Source organism: Hippocampus zosterae, chromosome 16, assembly GCF_025434085.1.
Source record: "Hippocampus zosterae strain Florida chromosome 16, ASM2543408v3, whole genome shotgun sequence".
NCBI lineage: Eukaryota > Metazoa > Chordata > Actinopteri > Syngnathiformes > Syngnathidae > Hippocampus > Hippocampus zosterae.
In genome coordinates this window covers 13,808,888-13,824,357 of record NC_067466.1, presented here as the reverse complement: position 1 = coordinate 13,824,357, position 15,470 = coordinate 13,808,888, and the positions used below count along the sequence as shown (strand labels likewise).

The 15,470-nt window shown below is 45.2% G+C and overlaps 1 protein-coding gene and 1 long non-coding RNA gene across 4 annotated transcripts; one reads left to right on the top strand and one right to left on the bottom strand.

The window, feature by feature from the left end:
• Positions 1 to 1,105: 1,105 nt before the first annotated feature.
• puraa (purine-rich element binding protein Aa) lies at positions 1,106 to 10,240 on the bottom strand. 3 transcript variants are annotated; one of them, XM_052046325.1, is made up of 2 exons: positions 9,956 to 10,240; positions 1,106 to 5,046 (listed from the first exon to the last, which is right to left on the bottom strand). In XM_052046325.1, exon 2 carries the CDS (start codon positions 4,958 to 4,960, stop codon positions 4,079 to 4,081), a length of 882 nt encoding a protein of 293 aa, XP_051902285.1. In that variant the 5' UTR covers positions 4,961 to 5,046; positions 9,956 to 10,240; the 3' UTR covers positions 1,106 to 4,078. The 3 variants fall into 3 exon arrangements, with proteins under 3 accessions (XP_051902285.1, XP_051902284.1, XP_051902286.1); XM_052046324.1 differs by lacking the exon at positions 9,956 to 10,240 and adding an exon at positions 6,705 to 6,881; XM_052046326.1 differs by lacking the exon at positions 9,956 to 10,240 and adding an exon at positions 6,559 to 6,641.
• LOC127587857 (uncharacterized) lies at positions 5,077 to 7,059 on the top strand. Its single transcript, XR_007958890.1, has 2 exons — positions 5,077 to 6,469; positions 6,881 to 7,059. It is a non-coding gene; the product is annotated as an uncharacterized LOC127587857 (long non-coding RNA).
• Positions 10,241 to 15,470: the final 5,230 nt, after the last annotated feature.

Here is a 15,470-nt window from a genome sequence, read left to right as displayed (position 1 = left end):
AGACAAAGCATGCTGCTGAACATGTTGCAGGAGCAATAACCACTCGGGGACATGGAAGTAACGTTTCTTTTCATTCTAATGTGTTATTACAAAGACAGCTATTTGCTCACATCAATGCACACATCGGTTGTGTCACGCTGTATTGATCGAAGTGATCTCCCAAAAGGCCTTGCAAGTTGGTATTTGAGTATCAGAACTTGCCACAGGAGCATATTTAAAATTGGTGCACTATTTTTATGCCTTCAAGGCACAAATAACTTTGTAGGGAAATGTAAAGTGATAAACGACAGTTTGGTGGTGGGGGGTTGCGTTATGTATGCCCAACCCAAATTCTAATCGGCGCATGAGCTGTAAAATTCTTTGAGCAAACTTGCAATCTAAAACTTTGCAGGTTCTGTTAGCACTTCGAATGGTGTTCTGCACAGGAATGAAAAGAGCAACATCATGCGGATCAGAGATCAATGCTTTATTTTACAGCCTGTTATGACACATACAGTACTTGAATTATCTATAAGACGACGACACGAGTAATTGTCAGGTGTTTTGTCACCAATTTCGCATTTTAAGGCTGTAAAATTAAGCTTTAGTTATTAGTATCGATGCAAATGTCAGATGGTGTGGACAAATACTACATCAAAATCAAACATACCCCCTCCCCATCAGTGAATAGTTGACATTTTGGTATTTTTCTTTCAACAAGAAACATGAAAATACATTTATTTTGAATATAGATTCTCTTTATCGGGCAAAATTAAACTCAAAATGTTGTCAAATATACATACACTATATTTCATGTATCAAAACAAAGTTGAAATGAAATAGATAATGACATTCTCGAGATATAAGTATTGGGGTGTTTTACAACCTACATGGGAAAGCAAAGTGCCACACACAACAACCACTGAAGACAGTTCACCAAACTTGAAATGAAGACTGGACTCAAGCACCTTGTCTTAGCTTAAAGCTAAAATTGAGATTTTCAGTTAACAATTTTGTTTTTCATTCACCCTTTTTCTTTTTGGTTCCTTCAATGCTTGTTGCCATTCTGGCAGCGGCGTTTGTTGATTTTATCGCCAACTGCAAAGACCAAGTGGCTGTTATGACCTTCTTTGACCTCCATTCCCCTCCAGGATGGAGTTTTTTTTTTTAAGTGCAAATAGCGGGTTACAACTCCCTCACTGGAATAAAACATGGAATTCAGCCACATCTTTTCAAATAGTAATTATATATTTTAATTGATATACATATTTTGCCACAATTGGCACATACGATATTGCACAGTCATGAAATGTTGCACATAAAAAATATATACTTTTTTGTGGGCGAAAACATTCCAGAATAACGCTGAGAAGATAAAAACAAAAAAATGCGTGCTGCTCCCTGTCAACTAAGCTATGGGCAACATACATGACTACCTAAAAGCCAGGCGGGTGAAAGGGGAGGGGCGGCGATGGAGGCTTGTCAACAACTATTTTCAATCCTTTCAGTCTACTGCTCTTCCTACTATATGTGCTTGGTGCTAACTCCTCTGCATCGTCTTGCATCAAGGTGAACCCCCCCGCCCCCTTCCATGTTTACATGTAGGCCGATACCTGGATGGCTGGGGAATAGTGTTAAGCGGCGGGAATAAGTGTGAAGCGGCGATGAAGGGTTAAGGAAGGAAGGAAGGACAATGCCTTGTTTTAGCACCACGAGTCTGGGCCGAGACACAAAAAAAAAAAAAGGAAGAAAAACGGTCATCGAAAAGAAGCCAAACTTGCGATCCAAAGCACCAGGCCAGCGTGTAAGCATGCGGAGTGTGTAAGGCACCAGGTTGTTTTATATGCTGAAGAGGACGCTCTCTAGTAAGCTTTTACCATATGTAGGTGGTCAAGGACAGTCTGGTCAAGGACAGTCTAGTTTGCTGGTTTCCAGTCAAATCTAAACATCACGGAAGCAAACACTGAACTCAATGCTGAGGTAACTAGATCTGATTGTTGCCAGTTTCTCTTAACGTGACTGGCAAAGAGTTTATAAAACTGCTATCACACATCTATGAGATGCGACAGAACCGGACAAGAGCCAGTCTTTTTTTTTTTTTTTTTCCTTGTGGCAGCCCGAGTATATCATCACCCCCCCCCAGGAAGATGTGGGCTAGCTGAAGTGAAGTGAAACATTAGTAAACACAAATACTGCAGATAGCATAACCAAAAAAAATCTAACATTTATCTGCGTTTGTAGATACCAATTGAAGTTATTTAATAATTTTAAATAAATGTCCCAAGATTCGGCGGCCCGGTAGTCCAGTGGTTAGCACGTCGGCTTCACAGTGCAGAGGTACCGGGTTCGATTCCAGCTCCGGCCTCCCTGTGTGGAGTTTGCATGTTCTCCCCGGGCCTGCGTGGGTTTTCTCCGGGTGCTCCGGTTTCCTCCCACATTCCAAAAACATGCGTGGCAGGCTGATTGAACACTCTAAATTGTCCCTAGGTGCGAGTGTGAGTGCGAATGGTTGTTCGTTTCTTTGTGCCCTGCGATTGGCTGGCAACCGATTCAGGGTGTCCCCCGCCTACTGCCCGGATACAGCTGGGATAGGCTCCAGCACCCCCCGCGACCCTAGTGAGGATCAAGCGGCTCGGAAGATGAATGAATGAATGTCCCAAGATTCACTCATACTTTTTTTCTGTTCAGACAGATGTGAAGCCATCCGCGTTTATTAGGTTAGCCGTTGCTCAACTCGGCTTATCTATAGCAAGATTCACAAAAACAAAACTAATCAAGTTCCAATCAGCGGCAGCTTCAGCCACTGGTGACATTTTATCAGCTTGGACTTTGGCCTGTTTCGCATCATCCTCAACTTGAAAGTCGAACAACTAACTGCAGTTTCACGAAAAAGCACCCCGAGAGTCAATTGGCAATGAATGGGGATACTTAGGGGGAAAAAAAAAGCTTTGTCCAAGACTTCACAGAACCGGAACTAACCCCCATCAGGTAGAGCGCATGCGGACACAGAACTGCACCCTTAAGCCAGGCGTGCCCCTCCACCCCACTCACTTAAGGGCTCCCCGGGGAGTGTGATGGTACAACATCGTCAAGCTTTTGGATGGAGCTCACTCAGTCCTTAAAGAGTTGAACTTTCGTGCAATACGGACAAAATATGGAAGGGCCCTCGAGACAATTATTTCGGGAGAACAACGCAATTGACTTTTTTAAGTGCAAACAAAACATGCAGCGACAGCACACCTAATTGGCACCATTGAGACATTTTGACGTTGCGGCCAATTGTTCATTTCTCTGCATTTGCTACATGTTATTTCATTACTATGCATTGAGTACCTTTCAACCCGACACATCGCATTGACGACAACACACAACGGCGGTCTCATAAAACCATTTGCATGGCAACAATTTCAACTGATAAGATCGGCTTCTTCGAATGCCTCTGTCAACATGTGAAGAACCACTGACCAGTATTGATTTGATTTTGATGCAATGCATATTGCACGAGAGAGAGCGAGACAGCGCATGTTCCTTTTGAAAAACCGCATGACATCCAACCAGTTTCCAAAGCAGGCCTAGCCCTCATTTGTGTGTAAACACATTTCTGGTCACAGGTACACAGGATGGTGATTACACGTGACCCTTTTTTTGTTTGTTTGTTTTACAAACCTTCTGAATTTTGGTTTTGAAAAAAAAAAAAAGATCTCACTTGTGCTGAAGTTATTAGCTTACATGAAAAGGAAATGCTTGCTCTCTGATCCCAACATTGCAAACACTTTTTTTTGTTTGTTTTTAGCTTTCAGTGGTACAAAAAGTTGCTTTACTCTGTTAATAAGGGAAATAAAGACTCCATATTGTTTGTCAAGTAGGAAACAATGTTCATACATGTTATTACTTTTGTTTAGCAGCCAGTTACTGTATTAATGGTGGATAAGAGTGGGCTAACATCCAGCGATGAGTGACAACATGTCAGAACTGTCAGCTTGTGGTGGGTTCTTATATTGTGGGTGATGTTCCCTTGGAGTTAAACCGTTACAGTTAGATTTCTTTCTTCTATACAGTAGAGTTGATGTTAGCTTTTTTTGTTGTTTTCATGACGATCTCAATCCTCGTCCCCATCGTCCGCCTGTACCTCCTCCTCCTCCTCTTCCTCCTCCTCCTCCTCCTCCTCCAGGTCGCACGCTCGCTTCTCCCGCTGCTTCTCCTGGATCTTCTTCATCTCGTCGGCGTATTTACAGAACGTGTTCCCGAACTTGGACCACACTTTGTAGGGCACCGTGATCGAGTTGCGGTACGTCGGCTTCACGTCGCTTACCCGCATGAACACGCCGTACTTGTTGGAGCCCACGTCGAAGAAGAAGCGCTTGTTGTCCACAGTCAATGACGAGCCTTCGGGCAGCTCCGCGGGCTCTTCCTCCACACCGTAATCGTCAATAAGTTTGGCCAAAGCGTCGCGAAACTCGATAAGTCCTTGGGCCGGCAGCGCGATGGTCTGGCCCTGCGTGGACCCCAAGCCTGGTCCCCGGTTGACGGTCTGCCGGACCCTCAAGAACCGTCCCCTCTGGTTCTCCTTTAGATCCATGTAGTACTTCCGATTCTCCCGCACCATGAACTCGCTCTTCAGCGCCCGCCGCGGCTCGTCCTGCACCATGCCCGGATTGCTGGGACCTAGCTGGGCGTAGTGCTCGATGAAGTCCCCCAAGTAGTCGCGGAACTCGACTGCCACGGACATGGAAAGAGTGAGGCGGCTCTTGTTGCCACCGGCCCCGACTTCGGCTATCTTCAAGAAGCGGCCTTTGGCGTTCTGCTTTACGTCCAAATAGAAGCGTTTGTTTTGGATGTCAACCCGCTTGGACGCCAGCTCCTGAGTCTCGTGCTGGAGGCCGGAAGCCGAGCCCGCCCCTCCCGCTGCCGAGTGCATGGAACCGAAGCCTGGGCCCGTTGCTGCTCCTCCCTGCTCACTTCCACTGTCTCTGTCCGCCATGATGCTGGCTGCCTGCCTGCCTTCTCCCTCAGTCGAAACCGCAAACACTCGACCAGTCACAGTCAGCGACGCTGCTCTCGCGAGATCTGTCGTGAGGTACACAAGAGAGGGAGAGTGGGAGAGAGAGAGATTAGCGTTCGGAGACGTCAATTTTACTATACACAGTGGCCGCCGAGCGCTGGTTTGTTTGTTGCTGGGATGTGAAAGCGCGACGGCCATCTTTAATGTGGCGGCGTCGATTTCCATCCTCACTCATTCGTGGTTATCTGCAGTCTATCCCAGTTATTATTGGACAAGAGATGGTCAACCTCACATTCACACTTGGGGACAACTTAGAATGTTCAACAAACCACAAATGCATGTTTTTGTGAATGTGCAGGCAGAGTACCTGAAGAAAATCCACACAGCACAGGGAGAACAAGCACACTCCACACAGGAGGTGTGGAGTGCGCATGCTGAAGCCCAGAAAATAATACAAGCCAATTGACTGAAGTATGGAAAACCGTTTGAGCATCCCCATTCAATATCCCTGATGTCTACCTTGAGGTTAATGTATTACGCTGTCCGGCCTCACGAGCAGGACTTTTCAGTGCACCTACTACAACTCGGGTTCAGGACTTGCAGCTTTTACAACGAGCGGGACTTTTCAGTGCACCTACTACAACTCGGGTTCAGGACTTGCAGCTTTTACAACCTTTATTAAGCTAAGGCACATAATATTACCTTTGAAGATTTCTAACAGGACAACACTGAACAATAATGCCACAAGTGGATTCACCAATTGATTATTTACCTTCTGTAAACAGTGGAAGAGCATTTAAATGTTCTACCTGTCATCATACATTGCAAATATATTCACTAGAATTAACCGAGAACAATTTTAAGTAACCTTGTTACTCGGATGTCTTTGTTCTACAAGCCCGCTGAATTGTCTTACTAGTGAGCATTTTTCGTATTTATAAGACATTTCACCATGATGGTACACATACTTTGGGTGGCAACAGCATGAGCTTTCACTGACAGCAGAAATGTCACAGTAAAGATACCTTACAAGTCATTTCACAAAGTCAGAGATGATGAATTCAGTCTCAGTTATCAGGCAGTCTTGCAATCACATCCGTGCGATCACACCTTCTGTGGTAGGCCTGTATCTGGTGGTGCGACCTCAAGCCAAAATATTTAATTCTTTAGTACGTCTACAAGCACTAAAAGAATGTCACCTTCAACATGGCAGTGACGTTTACGTATGAGTCTGCGCCGCCAGCTAACTCTATTTACAACAACGCTCTCCGTTAGCGTTAGCCACTGAAATGTCAGCTGACATACTCCAGAGTGGAACTTTAAAGATGGCTACGGCACACATTAACTGTAAGTGTCAACTTGTACTCGCATTTAATGAGCGTTGTCTTGATGCTGCTGTCAAATTATATCCTCGAGTTGCCACCGTGTCGAGTGATTTAACAGACGCTTTTCAACCGACGGCTCCATCTATGGCTAACCATGAACGAGGTGAATTACGCCTACTACCTCCGCGCTACAAGTGCGGAATGCTTAAAATTGCTGACATTTGTCGGGAAAATTCATTGTTTACCACTGACCTTAGCTACAAAGTGGCTAAATCCTGCTTAACAAATCCAAGCGACGGAGCTTCCCCAGCTATGTCAGAACGCACAGATGACAGTGCAGTAACCGCACGGAGCGACATAAGTTACGTAAAAGCGAGAAATTAGACCGAACATCCTACCTTAGTTTGCCACTCAGCAAGCTAAAATTCCTGCCACACACACCAAGGCGCGTTGAACGTCTGTCGCCGCGAGTGATTCCGTGGCAAATGCACGCACCTTTTCATCTTAGAGACGAAGTGCTCTTGCAGAAGTGTCTTGTGAATGTGACGTTAGTTCTACGTGTGTTTCTTTTTAGTGTGTGAGCAGCGCGACGTGGACTCACAGAGGAAGTCTTGCAAGTGCACGCGGCCTGGCCTCTTCAAAGGGGGAGAAAAAACTAACAAACACGCATTTCATTCATTGGTTCTTCACCTATTTGTTTTGGGGTCAAATGTATTTCAGGCCGCATGGAAAATAAAGTTATGGATACCGACAGTGTTCCTAAAATGCTATTTCGTTTCCATAATATCCTGTCATATCTGACCCTTTTTGGTAAATAAAACACTACAGCAACAACAACAAATTATGCACCCCCCCCCCAAAAAAAATCCAGGGTTCTCGATCAGTCTTTGCTGATTTCGCCGACCTGTAAGACAGAGAGACAAAGAAAATACACAACTCTGAACATTTGCCGTTTACGTTGCTATTGTGACAGTCCGGTAAAAATGACTTTGGCAAAAATGCTCTGAGGCTAACAATATTGAATGACCTGTGAAATAAAATCGTAACCACGATAACTGTTCATGAATACGAATTCAAATAAATTAAAACGCGTTTTTGAGATATTGCGACGGGGCTCTTAATTTCAGGACAACTGTAGTTAAAAACGTTTATCATCTTGTAACAACCTGTCTACCGTAAAACATAACCACAATAATCGTTCACAGGTACAAATTAAAGTTAAAAAATAAACATTGGACTCCGATGAATAGCTACAAAATTATTTTACTTAACATTGATTATTCTTCAATCAACTGGAAACTGACTGGCGCGAGACACACTTGGGACTTGAAGGGCCCCGATTTGGTGATTTATCGGGGAATGGGACCATTTGAAAATCCGAAATTATTCATCCTAAAGCACTTTTCAAATGATATGGGTAACATTAACCGAGTAGCACAATTGCCAGTCAGTTTTTGAGCTTTAAAAAAATAAATAAATCAAGAAACACAACTAACTCAACACCTGTGATTTTATTTTAACGTGGCTGAGCAAAGCAAGCACGCACACACACCGATCTTTTCTTTATGTGTTGATATTGTGACAGTCGGTTAAAAATGACACGAGCGGGAATGCTAAATGCTCAAAAGACGTAAGTAAAATTTTAGCGATTTTAAATATGCACGTCGGTTTATTTTCAGTCTAATTTGATGTATACCCATGACCTATTTGTGTTTATTTTCAGACTGACAAATGTATCCTTATTGCAAGGATGCATAAAAAATATCTTCAGTGGAATACGTATTCATTCGCATAGCGTCAAAGAAGGCAAGCCTCTGATATCATATTGTGGGTTGTACAAAAAAAATCCAGTTAATTTCATTTTAACGAATAACGTTTTTTCTTCCTCACACTGGGGGTTAGTATTTGCCTCCCGAGTTACAGTATTGATCCGGCATTTTCTGTTTGCATTTAAAACATTGTATCAGCATTGTGAATGTATCACCAATTATTTGGAGCGTGGATCCACTTTATAAATTCTCTGTCTAGTTACTCTTTTTAAATTGGTATTATGAGTACGCGCATTGTTAAGTGACGCCCCCCGCCCCATAAAAAAAAAAAAAAAAAGCAATCGTCGACAGGCCAGACTTATGAGGGAAATTGAAGCTACGGTCGTTTCTTTTTTTCAACTATCATTGTATGATCGAAATGTTTTTTTCCTTCCATCTTCCATGACAGCGTTTATGTACGTGCGAATGGATTTGTCCAATCTTAAGGAACAGTGGCCGCCCCGCCCGGAGCATCATCGACAGGCCGGAGTGTACATTAATCCTGTCATGAAGGCATGCTTTCTTTCTTTTATTTTTTCGTGAAACATTTTGCGTTGGACAAGAAGTTGATTTCACTGGCCAAATTAAATTGCTTACAGGCCAGCCTCATCGTGATATTTACAAAAGAAACAAAATATATATAACATGTACTCTTTAAAAAAATTAGACTTTTTTTCCCCCTCAACAATTTTGTATGAATGGGTTAGAATTTGAGTCTTCATTTGCAATTTTGTATGCTAGTGTCTTGTCCGTTAAGTGATTAAAAAGGCTTGCCAAATAAAAAAAGCGCAATGAATAATACTAAAACGACATTCGTAAGCATTCTCAGCATGTCCCATAACAACATTTAAAATTAAACACACAGTTCAACCACATGCTATAGTGACTAATGCAAAGAAAACTTCATTTTTAATGTAAACATGCTCAATTGAAAATGGGATTATATTGGGATTAAACATTTGGCAGGAATGAAAAAATAAAAGTGTGTGTATTGGTCAGAATGAAAAATAAACGGTATTCAGGAACAGTTTATGCATTACAAATAACATTGTATATTGTTGATCAAAAGGAACAAAACTTAAATTCCTATCTCTTTTTTTCCCATTAGGTCATTCTTATTTTTTGATTTATTATTGCGATCCACACAGACTTGTATTAATAGACAGATGACGTCTCTGCTTTGTTGCAAGTAGATCAACTCTGCTGACTTCACAAAGGTTTGTGTATACCACATTAGACGAGTGGTATACTCGTTTAATGTGCCTAAAAATGCCTAAAACGGATCATCTCAACCTTTCAGTCCATATGGTTAAGAAAAGCAAAACTGACCGTAGTTCGACATTTTTAGTGAGCAACATTTTTTTTCAAAACTTAATCTTTATGCTGCACTTTTTAGGACATTTAATTGAGTTGACTTGGTTCAAAATACCCATTCCAATGACAAAGCAGAAAACATAACGCGCACCCGAATTTTTGCGTGGGAGTGGGGTGCCCCTCCCCAGCAAAAAAAAAAAAAAAAGAGAAATCGAGTAATTTCGATCTATTGGTGCCGTTTTCATATTTTCGTCGATTTTCGACTTATTATATCAGCAACGTCCCCTCACACGTGTGTCACACCCACGACGACTTTGGCAGCAAAGTTTGTTATAAACACCACGCGGGTATGCTGCATCCGCGTGGGCTTCAGACGTGCCACACGAACGTGGATTGGTCGTGGGTGAACTCTCCAAAGCCTGACATGCCAGAGTGCACATTAGGACGCTTTCTTAAAGGCCGCGGCGCAGATTAATTGCATTGGCACTGCAATCAAGCGCATTTCCCCCCGTGCTGTCTCTTCTTACCAGTTCGTAAGGCCTCAATGCATCGACGGCGTGCGGCGGACGAGCTGACGGGACAAGCCCCACATGAGGGCCTCTCGCTCGGGGATCGCTTGGTCGGACACGTACGTCTGCTGGAACACACCTCCCAACATGGACCAGCGACGGCGAGTCGTGGCACAGAGAGCGACTCACGCACCAGTAGGCAGGCAGGCGCTGTACGCTCCTTCCCGTGACGTCACCACGCACTTCACGCCATCGCTGGTTTGTGGCGTCCTCTCCTGGTTATGTTGTGTAATTGCAGCACCACCTCTTGAATTCACAGGAATGACTTGGACACATGTAAATGGGACGGATTTGGGTCGAACCTTTTGTTTATCCGTCTTTATTGTCGTCACAGCTTGCAGAACTGTCCTCAATCATATCTTATGACCGCCATGTAGCAACGTGAGATGTCACATACACGGTGTTGAAAGAATATTTCATACAACCACAATATTGAATACGCTACTCGATTGATAGCTCTCTGATAGCAACATTTGAAATGGATTGTTACTGTCTTTCGTAAGGACAGAATTAAAAAAAGTCGTTGAAACAACTATTTCGAACCTGTGGATGATTTAGAACCCGACTTGCATGTTTTTGTCATGTGGGAGGAAGCCCATGCAAGCGTGGAGATGAGGTGTATGAGCATCTCTTTAAAGTTGTACATAGTAGAATTATAACGGCGATGATTTTGCATGAGGATGGCCTACTTGAGTGAAATGCTGCTCACCTGTTGGTGGTCTCCATCAGACACCTGCTCTGCATTCACGATGCTATACAAGCTCTGGCCAGTAGATGTCCCACTTTCAGGGTCTTGACAGGGACAAGTGTGCATTTGCTCAAACCACACCACCTACGTCCGACGCCTAATTAGCCTCCACACATCGAAAGGAGAGGCGTTTGACACCCCCCCCCCTCCAGAGTTCCGAGTTAATACGTATTAAGATGTCCTCGCATTTTTTAAAGTTTCCAACTGTTGTAGTTCTTTAGCATCGGTTGCAAAAGCTCTTGCATCAATGCTGAAAAAGTCATGGTAGCGCATGGCTTAAGACAGGGGTGTCCAAAGTCGGTCCTCAAGGGCCGCTCTCCTGCGGGTTTTCCCGCGCTCCCAGTAGCAACACACCTGATTCAAATAATCAGGAATGTTCTAATGCTGCTTCTGAGCTGGCTGATGAGCTGATCATCCGAATCAGGTGTGTTGCAGCCGAGAGAGATGGAAAACAGGCAGGATGGTGGCCCCCCAGGCCCTGAGCTGGACATGCCTGGCTTAAGATCTCTATTGAGCGCCCCTAATACTCTTGTTTAGGGCTCAGGAGTGTTAGCGATGTCAAACTACATCACGAACCACCTTCCAGGGCTTGGGAGGAGTGAGGAGATGGAACCACCGCCGGCTGCATGCACACCTCCCATCGTACATTCTTGTGTGACTGTGGTATATGGTGTTTGCTGCTTCGCTGGTCTTCAAAAACACTCGGTGATCGGTGGCTGTTTCCCGACGAATGAGCACTTCAGGGACCACGGCTGATTGGGAAAAGATTTTATTCTACCGATGTCAGAGTGGAATCGATTCTGGCTCCTGTGAGTCTCAGATATTATCAGGCCGCGCCGAAGAAACACATTCATGAGATTATATAGAGACAATATGATAATGAGAGGCAGGGAGGTACGCCTCTCATGCAAATCCAGAAACAAAGCAAGTAACATGTCATCTGACCCGGTGTGGCCGGAGGAGACCAAAGGTTATGAGGACCAACTGCTAAAACATGTCCCGTGGAGGGGGCCCCAGACTTGGTGGGGCCAGGAAACCCCTCGGGGGCTGCTAATCAACCAAGTGAAATAGGGTCCAGACTTCACACTACATTCTTTGGTTTAAGTACAAGCAGAAGCTGAATTCTCCCTGACCCGCAAATATAGAATAGAATCGTGTCACTGACGCCAGGTGGACATTCTAAGGCCACCTACAGGAATAGAGAGGGAATTCCAAATTACACTTCATTCCCCCCTTCCGGGACAAAGTAGTAGTCCCGGAAACGGTCTAACAAAAGATACCATCGGTAAAGGTCCAAACATCTTTCCCCAATCAAATTTTATATATGCTCACGACTACAATTTGGCCTAAAATCTTCAGCCTAAATCACGCTCAAGGCATGCTACTTAAGGTTATTTTAACTAGGAAAACTCAAACTATTTAGTTAGCCAATTGCTCCCTGACAACAATCTGAGGCCTCTCAGGAACCACGAGCAAAGAAAATTGAAGTCCGCATAATTCAAACGACGATACCACCCCCCTTAGGTAATACCCTTACAACGGTGACAAATTGCGAAGTAATGAATTTGGTGTGGCCCGTTAGAAGCCCCAAAAAGCTGCCGGCCCCTCCTCGAGAAAAAACCTCGCCAGTCTAATGACAAGGAAAAAGAGGAAGGCCCTTTCTACCATCCCCAGTGGTTCCCTTCACCTGGTGTCAACCAGGTGTAAGGAGCCCTGGCACATTACAATCCACAAAACAGTATGAGCTCACCAAACAGTGAAATTGTACCGTTACATGATCAGCCGGCCAGCAGGTAACAAAACGAGGTAAAAATACTGGAATAAACAATGAGGTATATAGTAATGAGATATCAAAACATGCTATCAAAACAAGCCCCCGAAATGACGCCCCCCTTCTTCATGTGTAAGTGCGTGCCGAGGCAGAGTCCATTCCCCGAATCTTCAGCGACGGAACGTGCTGGGTATCACTGCCCAGGGCCTGCTGTCCATACAAAGTCCTTATGTCCAGGTCACTGTCCATAGAGTCCCTTGCACGGCCCCGGTCAGCATCCAGAGGTTCTGGAACGAATAAGAACTCCTGCCAGTATCGCGTGATGACAATGGCACTCAACGCAAAACACATGCAACTATTGACACAATAACGACGGTAAACTGGTCGCGGGCCGGACAACGACATATGGTGGATCACATTCCCGTAGGATCATGCAACGCATCACACAAACAGGAAAATAAAAACCCAAGGAAGTGGCGCTACGCAGATGTTCCCACTCCTTCATCCCCTAACTTTGGGTTTTCATTTTCGTGTACAGCTCTATTTTTTTTTTTTTTTTTTTTTTTTTCTGATATCAATTCTCCTCTCACATGCACTCCCCTTATCATTTTATTATGTTTAATCCGAGTACCTGTCAGTCACTATCATTTCACCAGAGTAAGTCGGCTCAGTCTTACGGTCGATCGGGAGCAGCGGCATCTGGGTCTGGTCCCTAGGCACTACCACGCCTATCCACCGTAATATCACGGCCTTTGCGCCAGTCATTATCACAGTGCAAAAACAAAGCATCACACATAGTGATATTCCGAGCGCCCCCAACACCTGCGCCACTATCGTCCCAATAGGTCCCAGTCTATCCTGTATCCAGGTGGTTGCTGACCAACCAGCTCCCTCAGACGGCCCAAAAGAATCTCGAATGACTTTAAGCGCGTCGATGATACTGGTAATGTTGTCGGTGTTATCAGGGATCAAAGTGTAGCATGCGTCATCTGTCAAGTTTAGGGCTATGCACAACCCCCCTTGCCTCGCCAAGATATAATCCAAAGCCATGTCATGTTTCCTGCCCATTCATCAACCTCCGGTAGTGCCAAAGCATCGAACCCATAAGCCCTCCAAACAGCTTCCCGTCTTGCCATAGCATCCAAATTGGTTCGCACCTCCGCCGGGGACCAGTCCGAGTCCGCAAACGCTTCGTGGACAGGTCCTGGAACGTCAGGCGTCGGCTTTACCGCCTCCGCCGTTGTCATGCGCGTCCCCGACGCGGCCAGCTGCGTTTCAATGTTGTCGCCACTCGTAGTCATGGATACACTGTCAATTTTGATTGTGTCTGCCTTCTCCGTCTTAACATACTCAGTGACTGGGCTGTCTGGTTGTTCGTCATCAATTTCTTTTTTCTCCGTCAATGTCACGAAAGTAACACTGTCTACCGTAGTTTGGTCGCCCATGCGTTCTGCCTTTCCCACTCCCATTTTGAAACAGGTACACGTATAGTTTCCGAAATCACTCATGCCAATTTTTGTCAGAAACAGAGCGCAATCTCCTAACACCTCAAATCGCCTATATGTATTTAGTAACAGAACATTGTCCCCATATGTTCGCTGGGCCAGGGCAAGGGTGTTACCGGTGTTGTCTTCCCATTTGGCTGTGTGTCTGCACAGGGACCTTCCTGCCCTTGCGCAACTACATGGCAGTATGACAGCACTTCCCAACACTCCCTCAACATTGCTCGATGTAACGCTGCGACCGGACTCTGTGGCGGACTGGGCGTCCGTCACTGGGCCCTGTTGGGTGACCGTGTCCCTGTGGGGCACCATCTCCGGTGGTAGTTGGCACGGTGTTGCTGTGTTGGGGAGAGTCACCTGTATCTGGGGAGGGCGCGTTGTCGAGATTGACATTGTCGAACTGTTGGCCTCCTTGATCGTCGGCTGTGCCGCCCCCGATGTCCTCAGGAACAGATACAGCAGGCACGTTATCCACCACAGTCCGACCTTGCCCGTCTTCCTCCCGATCTGGGCCCCTGGGCGGCTCTTGTTCTGGCAGTTGTTCGGAGTTCTCGCAGCCGTGACTCCCCCTTTGGGGTTCTCCATCTTTGGGCACCTTGACGCAGTGTGTCAGATGGTACCAGGTAGGCGACCCTTTCACTTGCACCGCCGTTCCGGTACAGCGGACAACTTCAAATGGCCCCTGCCGTCTTTCGTTGTACCACTTGCGGCGGAACACTTTCACATACACCTTGTCTCCTGGCTGAACCGTGTCTTTAGTATTTGCTTCGCGTCTCTCTTGTGTTTCTTCTTGTTTCTGCCTGTCAACAACATAGGTGGAGATATTCCTATGTATCTTGGTTAAATGTTTGACATAGGCTTTCATTTCGTCCTCCAAAATTGACAGGCTTGGGCCTTTCCCACTGGTACGCAAACACGGCGAAGGCATGCGTCTACCGGTTACCAATTCATGTGGGGTCAAATGCAAATCGCGCAATTCACTCGACCGGCAAACCATCAGTGCCAGTGGTAAGGCAGCTATCCAATTCAAGCCAGTATGTTGACAAATTTTGGAAATTCGATTTTTTATGACGCCGTTCATTTTTTCACAAATGCCTTGGCTTTGTGGATGATACACTGCTTAGAGCCGCTGTTTAATTCCCAATTTTTTGCATTATGATTTTGACCGTTTTATCCACAAACTCTCTCCCGTTATCCGAAGAAATCCTATCTGGTAGACCCCATCTGCTGATAACTTCGCGGCACAGAAACTTGGCCACAGACTGAGCATCTTTCCGTTTAGTTGGCCAGGCCTCCGGCCATCTTGAAAACCGGTCTACGACCACCAACATATATCTTTTCCCTTCGACAGGTTGTATCATGTCGACAAAATCCACCACTAGTTCTCTCATGGGGCCATTAGGAGTCGGGATATAACCCGTGGGGGTGGCTACCCCTCTTCTCACATTGTTT

Coding starts and splice junctions, on each gene's coding strand:
- puraa (XM_052046325.1), bottom strand. CDS start 4,960: ATGGCGGACAGAGACAGTGGAAGTGAGCAGGGAGGAGCAGCAACGGGC.